Source organism: Antechinus flavipes, chromosome 1 (assembly GCF_016432865.1).
Source record: "Antechinus flavipes isolate AdamAnt ecotype Samford, QLD, Australia chromosome 1, AdamAnt_v2, whole genome shotgun sequence".
In the NCBI taxonomy this organism is placed as follows: Eukaryota; Metazoa; Chordata; class Mammalia; order Dasyuromorphia; family Dasyuridae; genus Antechinus; species Antechinus flavipes.
Genome location: NC_067398.1, coordinates 483,735,438 through 483,747,449, shown reverse-complemented (window position 1 = coordinate 483,747,449; position 12,012 = coordinate 483,735,438). Strand labels below are relative to the sequence as shown.

At 33.7% G+C, this 12,012-nt stretch overlaps 1 protein-coding gene across 3 annotated transcripts in view; it reads right to left on the bottom strand.

Moving 5' to 3' along the window:
- Positions 1-12,012, bottom strand: part of TRAPPC8 (trafficking protein particle complex subunit 8) — a 129,861-nt gene that overhangs the window by 15,641 nt on the left and 102,208 nt on the right. For all 3 annotated transcript variants that reach the window (XM_051970288.1, XM_051970286.1, XM_051970287.1), the window contains 2 exons: positions 9,570-9,638; positions 9,419-9,477 (listed from right to left, as the gene is read on the bottom strand). In XM_051970288.1, coding sequence (XP_051826248.1) covers positions 9,419-9,477; positions 9,570-9,638 — 128 coding nt within the window. The remainder of the gene's footprint in view (positions 1-9,418; positions 9,478-9,569; positions 9,639-12,012) is intronic.

Sequence of the window (12,012 nt, the reverse complement as noted above, 5' to 3'; positions counted from 1 at the left end):
TGAGAAAACAGACTTTTCAATATGAGTTCTCTTTTCCCTCTTTGTCTTCATCTCAAACCATCTCAAACCCACTGTCTCTTCCTTTTCCCTAGTCTCTGACAAAGAAATGCCTTTCTCCTTGTTAGAAGCAACCAACATACATGTGCTTTTGATTGTTCCCCTTTTCTAGCAGATTAAAATCTCAATAATAGTTCTTTAATCTCAGTCACCTTCAACTTCTCCTTGTCTACTGGTTTCTTACTTACTGCCTTCAAAACCATGCAAGTCTTCCCACATTAACCAAAAAAACCCCACTAACAAAAACAAAAGCAAAAGCAAAAATAAATAAATAAATAAATCTTTCCTAGACCTCATCATCCCCTTAAGCCATCACTTTATCTTCCCCTTCTTAGGCAAATCCTAAAAAAAGGTGTTTATACCTGCTGCCTCCACTTCTTTTATCACTAAAAACTCATTTCTGTGCAAACTGGTTTCCCACTTCATGACTCAAATGAAATTGCTTTACAGTCTTTTAAATGTCAAATCTGATGTTTTTTTTTTTTCCCCTACATGACATATGATCTCCTGTCTCCAGGCCTTTAAATTGGCTGTTCCAGATCAATGGAATATACTGCCTTATTTCCACAGCTCCTATCTTCCTTTAAAATACAGCTCAAAAACCATTTTCTGATACAAGTTTTTCCTGATCCTTCCAATAACTAGTTTTTCCTTTGCAAATTATCTTAATTACTATATATATATATATATATATATATATACACATACATATATATATATATATATAGTGTGTGTGTGTGCGCGCAAAACATTTATTTATTTATTTATTTATTTTGTGTTTGTTCTGCATATATATTTGTCATCTCCCCAATTAGAATTAAGCTTCTTGTGAATAGTAATCGTTTTATCTTTGTACTTGCAACCCCAATACCTAGCACAGTACACAGGACATACATTTGGATGAATATGTGAATTGAAATTATAGACACATGCCAGTTATAGATCCTGGGTAACAATTCTGCCCCCTAAACTATTCCTAAGCTTCCTGGGGCTAAAATTATCTCAAATATCTAAAAAAAAAAAAAAAAAGTAACAAATTCAACAGTAATTTCAGAACCAACCAAGCAAGCTTAATTAAAAGTTAAAACTCCTCAGAGAGACAGCTAAATAGAGCAGAAAATACAATACGAGGCCTGGAGTCAGACTTGAGTTCAAATTAGACCTCAAGATACTCACTAGTTATATGTGATACTAGGCAAGTTACTTAACCTCTGTCTGAAAGATGGGGGCAATAATAGCACCTACCTCCTAGGAGTGTTGTAAGATCAAGGGAAATAATATTTGTTAAGTGCTTAGCACAGTGCCTGGCATATTATTTTTGTTTTTGTTTGTGGGGTTTTTTTGGTTAATGATTGAGAAGACCTGGATGGGTTTGAAGGCAGTAAGAAAGAAACCAACATACAGGTATATATTAAATGCTAGTTTCTTTCATTTCTTCCTCCTTCCTATTTACCAACAGAGGTCTCTGAAGCAACAGAAACAAAAATTATCCATCTACCATCTCAAACAATCAGAAGAAAGCCGGTATGAAGTTAATCAGATGGAAAAGAATAATAAGAGGAAGGAAGAATTAAAATAATGGATAAGAAACTTGCAATATGCTACAACTAAATAAAATCTAATATCCTAGTTCAAATTCAATAAACATTTATTAAGCACTTATCATAACACAGTCTCATATTAGAGACTGAGGAAAATTTAGATAAAGGCTAGTCACTTCCTTTTGGGGGCTTACAGTATAAGAATGAGATAGACATAGCTAACTTTGATATATAATAAAACATGATTACTACACCTGAAGTACAAAGCAAAGTGTGTATGATGTTTAAGTTTCAGTTGGTTAAAAAGATTAGGAAATCTACTATGTGCTAGGCAATGTGCTAAGAACTGGGGATACAAAGATGATCCCTGCTCTCAAGGAGCTCACTATCTATAATAGAGGAGACATCATGAAAACAAGTGTGTACTAACAAGATAATGTGTAAGATAAATTGGAGGATGAAGAGATAATCAGGAAGAGCTTCTCCAATGATATAGGATTTTAGCTAAAACTTAAAAAAGCAAGATAGGAAAAAGAGGAGGCAGAGATGTGGAGCAAGATTACTCCAGACATAGCAAATTTACCCAGTGAAAATGTTCAGAGACTAGAGATGGGAGTTTCTGTGTGAGGAACAGCACAACAATGATACCAAAGTCAGTGGAGTTCAGGAAAGTTAGTAAAAACTACAGGGATCAGAGAAGGATTCACAGAAGGATGTATGAACAGGGTTTTAAAAGACAGGCTGAAATGTATCAAATGAGGTACAAAGAAACAGGACAGTACAGGGTTTATTCAGGAGGCAAAGAATAGTTCAGGTAGCTAGAAAAAAAGAATGTATATGATGAAATAAAACTGAAAAAATACAGAATTACCATCAGACAAAAGTGTTTGATTTTTTTACTTTAGAGACCAGGGAAAACCCCAAAAAGATTTGAGCAGAGAAGTGAAGTAATTAGATTAATGCATTAGGAACATTATTCTCAAAGCAGTAAGAAAGCCAAAGCATAGGAAAAATTAAAAGAATTTAGAGTCAAACATACCAAAAAACAAGCCTGGGACTTATATAATTGAAGCTACAAAATGCTCTTTACAAAAATAAAGACAATTAATTGAAGGGATATTCCTTGTTTATAATTGAAGCACGTGCACACAAAGGTGCAGGTACACACAGACACACACACACACACACCCTTACCTAAATTAATTTGCCAAGTAATATTAGGCCAAAGAACCAATTGAAATAACAACATTCATTTGAAACAACAAAAGGTTTAGAATCTCAAGAAAAATAACCCAAAATAGTAAGAATGACAGGGTACAGAATTAAAAATTCTCAAAACTATAATGCAAAGCTATAATCATTAAAACTAGAAATAGTTACAAAACAGAAAGATCAGTGGAACAGACTAAATAAGTAATACTTAGAAGAAGCCAATTGTTTGATGCACCTAAAAACATCAACTCCAAGAGGAAGAAGTTCCTCAACAAGAATTACTAGGAAAACTTATTTTACAAAAAAAATTGATTTATAAAAAGATCAGAATAGAATGGAGATCTATTATAATAGGAGTTCTTATCAACCAAGGAATAAAAAGGATCCATAAAAGTTAAAAGAGATGGTTTAAATTACATGAAATACAAAAGCTTTGATACAAGCAAAGCAATGTAGTTAGAAGAGAAACAGGGGGAGGGAGGTGGGGAAGAGGGAATCTTTCTATTAACCATTAATAAAAATCTAATAGTCAAGCTAGAAATATGTAAAAACAAGAGCCAATGCTCAAGAAATGTGCTCCACAAATATGAATAGTTTTCAAAAGAAAGGCAAATAACAATCACATAAAAACACTCCAAATTGCCAGTAAAAAGAGAAATGCAATAATGGTCTCCAGAGATGTCACTGAAAATTAGTAAGAATGATATAAAATGGAAATTAATTTTGGAGGAGCTGTGAGGAGACAAATACAATTAAACACTGGTAGCAAAGCTATAAATTGGTTAAACCATTCTGGAAAGCAATTTGAAATTGTGCAAGAAACTTTTTGATCTAATAATCCTAGTACTAGAAATATACACCAAACAGAAGACAGAAAGACTCACATAACTCAAACTATTCAGTATGAGGTAGAAATAGAAGCAACATGACCAACTGCATAGAGGCAGTATGAAAAAATAGACAGAGCCAGACTCTCAACCAGAAAGACTTATTTAAGTCCCACTTTTTACATTTATTGCCTATGTGACTCTGGAGCAAGTCTCTTTAACCTCTCAAATGTTCTAGATAACTCTCTAAGACTAAGTTGTAGAGAAGGTGTTTCCATACATTGGGAGTTTTCTTAATTGGAAGGTCCTTAAATTCATGAAATCACAGATTTAGTTCCCATTCCCTCTTCACAGCAACACTTTTTTATAGCAGGAAAGACTGGAAAGAAGATATCATTGATTGACAAAAGGCTGAACAAACTGTTTCATAAGAAATTATAAACATAAGGTGTTAGAATCCTTGCAAAGTGGTAAGTCAGTTGCCTAATTTAGCATGGTATTTAGCAAATTCTCTAGCTCACTAATGTATTTAAGTACTCATTGGAGATCACACTTTTGGGAGATTCACAAGTTAGTATTCAGTATGAGATTCACAAGTCAGAAACCCATAATCCCACTCTTTTGGAGGAGAGGTCAACCTTTTACACCGAGCAAAAAAAGTGCTTCAGTGAGTTAGTCAGAGTCAGTTCAGAAGAAACCATGAGTGGGAGTTGAGCTAGATCCAGAAGTCACTTCAGAAGATTGAAAGCCACGAGTTGGAGTTGAGGCAGAGGCAGAAGCAAAGGACAAGCTGCAAGAGCTCTTGGAATCAAGGAAGGAGAAAATAAATGTTTGGATTTTATCAACTGGCTGTGTTTGAGGTGATTATTGATCTGAACTGATACTAAGGCTGCCTCCAGAAAGCCTCCCCAAGAAACCTGCTCCCACAGAGAATCATATACTCTAAAAAAGAAGAGAATACCACAATAAGGAATTAAGGGAAATAGAGCAATACTCTTGTGAACTGCTTAAGAGAAATTTTTTAAAAATTAAACAAAAACACTAAAAGGCAGACAATTTCATTATTTTATATGACCTCCAACCTATAGATCATGAAGCTCTATAGCAAGATACTAAGAGAGCAGAATAGTAATACTATTGACAAATACAGGGAAATCAAAGAGAAAGTATATTTTTAGAGAATGATAATAAGCTCAATCTCAGATGTATTAAATTAGTGATACTGAGAGTACATCCTGTTGGAGATGTATTCTATAGACAGCTGGAGATGTAGGAACTCAAAAGGCCAGGGTTGGAAACACAGATCTGAGTCATGAGCAAAGGCCAAGGCAATGCCAACTCACCAAGAAAGGAGGCCAAGGAGAAGACATCCATGGAAAGAATACAAGAGAACAATGTCAGGATAAAGCTAAGTTACAGAGAAGCAATTTCAGTGTTAGGAGAAAACTTGGGAAATATGCTGTCTCTGAAGACAAGGAAAAAAAAATTTCCAGAAGGAAAGAGTGACCAAACATCAAATGTTGCCAAGAGGATAATGAGGATAAGGACTAGAAAAAAAGGTTGTTTTTGGTAATTATATGATCTTTGGCAATTTCTAGTCAATGAAATGATTTAGTTTTGTGACTTCTAAGAATAATCAGATTCAGAAGCAGAGAAACTGGATACTAGGGGTTATCCTGAAACAAAAATTAATAGAATCAACAAGGTGAAAATTTAGAAGGAAGCAAGATCTTTCAATGAGGTGGGAGAAGTTTCACCATAAATTGAATATGTCTAAAATTTTTCTCTTAAAGCCAATTCTTATGGCAGTAAGATACCCACTATATTCATTCCCCTCTATTCTATCTCTGATATAGTAAGTTTCCTTTGCCTCTTCGTGAGATATAGTTACCCCCATTTTACCCTTTTTCTGGTACAATATTCTTTCCATTTCTAGTTTCTAGAACAAGATGTATATATATTCTTTATACATCTTTATAACAGAAATATAGTTCCCAACATTGCTTTTTAGGTTTCTCTTGAGTTCTATATTTGTAGATCAAACTTTTTGTTAAGATTTGGCTTTTTCATCAAAAATACGTGAAATTCGCTTATTTTGTTGAATGACCGACCATCTTCTTCCCTGGAAAAAGATGCTCATTCTGCCTGGGTAAGTTATTTTTGGTTGCATACCAAGTTCCTTAGCCTTTTGGAATACCATATTCCAGGCCTTTCGATCTTTTAATGTAATAGTCGAGAATCTCAACGGAATTAATGAAAAAAAAATCAAATGAAGATGGCCTAGCTGTACCTGATCTAAAACTATATTGTAAAAAATATTATCTAAAACTATATTATTCGCAGTCATGAAAACCATTTGGTATTGGCTAAGAAATAGATTAGTTGATCAGTAGAATAGGTTAGGTTCACAAGACAGAATAGTCAACTATAGCAATCTAGTGTTTGACAAACCCAAAGATCCTAACTTTTGGGATAAAAATTCATTATTTGACAAAAACTACTGGGATAACTGGAAATTAGTATGGCAGAAATTAGGCATGGACCCACACGTTTTTTTTTTTTAAACTTTTTATTGACTGAACCCATGCCAAGGTAATTTTTTGCAGCATTATCCCTTGCACTCACTTCGATTCCGATTTTTCCCCTCCCTCCCTCTACCCCCTCCCCAGATGGCAAGCAGTCCTTTATATGTTAAATAGGTTACAGTATATCCTAGATACAATATATGTGTGCAGAACCGAACAGTTTTCTTGTTGCACAGGAAGAAGTGGATTCAGAAGGTAAAAATAACCCAGGAAGAAAAACAGAAATGCAAGCAGTTTATATTCATTTCCCAGTGTTCTTTCTTTGAGTGTAGCTGCTTCTGTCCATCCTTGATCAATTGAAACTGAATTGGCTCTCTTTATTGAAGAGATCCACTTCCATCAGAATATATCCTCAAACAGTATCGTTGTTGAGGTATATAATGATCTCCTGGATGGACCCACGCTTAATACTGTATACCAAGATAAGATCAAAATGGGTCCCTGATTTAGGTATAAAGAACGAGATTATAAATAAATCAGAGGAACATAGGATAGTTTATCTCTCAGACTTGTGGAGGAGAAAGAAATGTGTGACCAAAGATGAACTAGAGACCATTACTGAACACAAAATAGAAAATTTTGATTATATCAAATTAAAAAGCCTTTGTACAAACAAAACTAATGCAAACAAGATTAGAAGGGAAGCAACAAACTGGGAAAACATCTTCACAGTTAAACGTTCTGATAAAGATCTCATTTCCACAATATATAGAGAATTGACTCTAATTTATAAGAAATCAAGCCATTCTCCAATTGATAAATGGTCAAAAGATATGAACAGACAATTTTCAGATGATAAAATTGAAACTATTTCCACTCATATGAAAGAGTGTTCCAAATCACTATTGATCAGAAAAATGCAAATTAAGACAACTCTGAGATACCACTATACACCTGTCAGATTGGCTAAGATGACAGGAAAAAATAATGATGAATGTTGAAGGGGATGTGGGAAAACTGGGACACTGATGTATTGTTAGTGGAGTTGTGAACAAATCCAACCATTCTGGAGAGCAATCTGGAATTATGCCCAAAAAGTTATCAAACTGTGCATACCCTTTGATCCAGCAGTGCTACTACTGGGCTTATACCCCAAAGAGATACTAAGGAAGGGAAAGGGACCTGTATGTACGAAAATGTTTGTGGCAGCCCTGTCTGTAGTGGCTAGAAACTGGAAAATGAATAGATGCCCATCAATTGGAGAATGGTTGGGTAAATTGTGGTATATGAATGTTATGGAATATTATTGTTCTGTAAGAAATGACCAGCAGGATGAATACAGAGAGACTTGGAGAGACTCACATGAACTGATGCTAAGTGAAATGAGCAGAACCAGGAGATCATTATATACTTCAACAATGATACTGTGTAGGATGTATTCTGATGGAAGTGGATTTCTTTGACAAAAAGAAGATCTAACTCAGTTCCAACTGATCAATGATGGATAGAAGCAGCTATACCCAAAGAAAGAACACTGGGAAATGAATGTAAACCATTTGCATTTCTGTTTTTCTTCCTGGATTATTTCTACCTTCTGAATCCAATTCTCCCTGTGCAACAAGAGAACTGTTCAGTTCTACACACATATACTGTATCTAGGATATACTGCGACATACTTAACATATATAGGACTGCATGCCATCTAGGAGAGGGGGTGGAGGGAGGGAGGGGAAAAATCGGAACAGAAGTGAGTGCAAGGGATAACGTTGTAAAAAATTACCCAGGCATGGGTTCTGTCAATAAAAAGTTATAATAATAATAAATAATAAAAAAGAAGAAGGAAGAAAGACCTAAGAACAATATTAAAGCGATCACTTGTACTCTGAACACATGTTTAGAATTATGGCAGAAATTCATACATACATATATTGATTGTGACTGATAATTAGCTAGATAAGTAAAAACCAGATGATTTATTCTCCTTTGTTTTGCTCCTTTTCCCATGATCAGTACTGTACTCTAAAGCCAACCTACTCTCTTATTCTTATTTGCATTTCTAAGTCATTTAATAAGAATGCTTTCTCCTGGAATATGTACTCTATTTTACATGCAGGTATTAAAATTTTCCCATTTTCTTTCTTTATTCCACAAAGAAAATTTTTTAGATTATGATGATGTAATTCTAGCATTAAGTTCTTCTCATCTAAGGATAATGATGTAAATACTCAACACAATAACTCATTGCTAATGACAAACTAATGGAATAGCATAGCAAATTAATGTGCTGTTCGGTCTTATAAAATTAAAATTTCTAAAATTATTTCATTATTTAAAACAATCTTGGCACCAATTTTAATATCTCATATATTAAAAAATGAAATGATGTTATATGCTTGCATTTAAATAAGAACAAAAGATATTTTCCCTTCTATGTTTTGCATTAAGTCACAGTGACTTAAAAATTATAAAGTTTCTAACAATGCCTTCCTGTTTGAAAGCCAGTACATACAAAGTCAAGTATTGCTTTAAACACCTAGATATATTAATTATCCCTCCCCCCTCAAAAAAAAGTTTTTCAATAATTTCCATTAAATATCTCCAACAATCCTTTCAAACTCTACATTTTGAATGGTTGTTTTCTTTGTTTTTTAGGCTGACTGGAACATGGAGAGGCATATGATGTTAATCTCTAATGATCTCATTAATTGTCTCTTTTCCAATACTGTTATTTCTACATAAAGAGTGTGCCAAAAAGACTTAAGGCAATTTTAAGCTGCTAAAAGATTTAAAAAACACTAAGATTTTTGGGACATGCTATACAAAGAAAATCAGGTTTAAGTATTTCTGTGCTGCCTTCTTGTTTAGCTATTTTGTTATATAGCAGAGAATGTAATTATGGTCCTAACTCTTTTGAATAAGTTCTCCTCAATTTTCCATATTAGAAGCATTTTGCCATATCAACTTTACTTGTGTTTATAAATTTATTAATTCATATTAAGTGGATACGGCATTATTTTTAATTACTCCTTCCATTCACAACTGTTCATAGGGAAGGGGATGTGGGAGAAGAGAAGATATAAGGAGATTTGTAGAAAAAGGGGAGTTTCTGAAAAAAAATCAAATAATGATAGGGTGTTTGAACTCCAAAAAGCAAAGAAATCAATGTACTAAACAGTTTGTCTATGTCAGAACAACAAGGTATATTTTGACAATGACTCTTTTTAAGTCAAATAATTTCTTTTGCTAATTTACATACCTGTTCATTGCCAAAAATGATGTCTGCAAATATGTATTTTTCTGATGACTGTGCAGCAGCTAAAGAATAGGGGAAGAAGACAGATATCATCTCAGGGCCATGAATAAAAATCCTCATTTGAGAAATGTGTCACTAAGTAAAATTAACTTACCTTCAAAATTTTTACATCTTACTGCCTTAAAGCACAATTTTCCCCTCTCTCTACTACCAAGTTTCGAATCTAGGAAGACAAGGGAAAATTTTTTTCAGAAGATATATTTTATTAGCTTTATTAAAAGAGAAATACAATAATCTCTATTTGGTAAAAGTCCATTTTATTTTCACATTCAGATGTTTGGCCAAACCAGATCATTAGTCATTTTAAAAAATATTTAACTCTTAAAACATTATCTCTCTGGTTCCAGGCCAAGGAAAAATCACTTAAAAATTTTAATATCCAGGAATTCAAAGTCTAAAAACCAAGTTTTTGAATTAAGTCAACAGTTATAGTAGAGGGACTGAGAGAAGGGTGGCAGGAAAGATTCTTTTACAGGAATAACAAATTCTTGAGATAAAAGAGTGACAGAATAATTTATTTCTTCTTCTGATATTAGACAATAAAGTAATTTACACAGGATGAGAATTCAGAGGCTATTGTTCTCTAAGTAATCTTGCCTATTCATTATCAATCAGCAAGCATTCATTAGTTACTCACTCCAACTACAGAATTATCAGCAAAGTACTAAAGGAATAAAATTAAGACACTACCCAAAGTAGCCCTCACAAAACTGACAAGTCTATTAGAGGGAGAAGGATAAGCAACTATAAAAGAAAATATCATATTAGTTCATAACAGCAGAGAAACAAAATGTTATTTAAAGTTAAACTGAGAGAAGAGTGATTATCTCTTGGTGGGGTTAATAATGTTAGTATGTAAAGATAGTATAAGCAAAGGCAGAAAGACAGGAAAAACACAAGATGTACTCAGAGATTTAAAAAAAACAATTTATATATTTTAAATGAACACTGAGTACATGGAGGGGAATAGCATGAAATAAATAAGGATGTGACACCAGACTGTTGACAGGTTTGAATGCCAGGCAAAACTCTCAGCAAAAAATATTCAGCAAATAATATGGCACTAATGAAATTTTTAAGCAGAAAAATAATATAAAAAAAGCTGGTCATCAAGTAGAATATTTCATATTGCACAGACTATTTCAATAGTCTAGGCAGGCATAATAAGGACCTGTAATAGGGGAGTAGCAGTGGAAAGAGAATGAAATGGTTGCAAAAACTCTTCTGGAGGAAAATTGATGCCTTGATAACTTTATACTGGATTTGAGAAGTGAGGGAGAAATAAAAGTCATGGAAACATCAAGGCTTTGGAGAAATAAAAGCCATTTGACAATGGGTCACCAGGTGAATAGTGGCGCTCCTAACAGAATTAATTAGTAAAGCAAGAATCAGGTTTTGGATAAAAGATAAATAAGTTCAATTTTATGCATATTTAAATTTAAGATTTTGATAAATCACTAAGGCAGGGATAATGAGTTGAAAATGAAGGAAAAAATTCAGGAGAGGTTTAAATTAGAGAGAAAGATTTTAGAGTCTCTTGAATAGGGATGATTAACTAGTTAAAGCTATGAAAATGAAATTAAATGAAAAGTTATAAATATGGGGGTTGGGGGGGAGAAGGGGGACAGAAGTCCACACATTGTCAAACTACTGAACATGTGGAGGTCATGTTAAAGTGTCGGAAAGAGAATGAGGAATTAGTGAGAAAGAGAAAGAAAAAAGTATTAGGGAAGTTGGAAGAGAATCAGAAATAATGATTTCAAATTTTCAAAAGCCAAGGGAGAAAAGTTTATTTAGGAAGTCAACAGAAATTCTCAAATGATCTGAATATGTATTCAAAAGTTTCAACTTGAACTCCACATTCTATACTTTAACCCTGAACTTCTTTCTAACTTGAGTGGAAGACCCCTAGATTCAAAGCTATCATCTTTGATTTTTTTTTTCCTCTACCTTTCTCCCTCAAACCAAATAGCTGCTAAATACTACCATTTTCACCTCAGTTTCTTTTACCTATTCCCTTCTTTTGACTAATATAACCACCAGTTTAGCTCATACTCATCAGTGCTGATCTGGACTACTGTTACAATCTCCTAATTGATTCCCTAACTATCAATCTTCATTTTTACCAATCTATCCTTTAAACAGCAGTCAGAATGCTCCCCCCCAAAAAAAAGTTCTCCCCTGTCATTCTCTAGTTCCTAAAACCCCAGTGGTTTCTTACTTATTAGCCAAGCATTTAAGAATCTCCACATTTTGGCTGTAACTTACTCATAAAGGCTCATTTCTTATTACCTCACTTCACAAATTCTACATTCCAAACTAAGCAGTTGTATTCTCATACCCACGATTTATACAATTCCTGCAAACTCTCCTCATTCCTGTATTATATTCCACTCTCATCTCTACAAGTCAAAATTTTCTCCTTTCAAGGCTCAGCTCAAATTCCATCTTCAGTAAGAATGCCTCCCTGACATTTGTAGACTCCACACTCTCATAGCTAAAACATTCTCTCTCTCAATTTTTCCTAGTAGACTTTG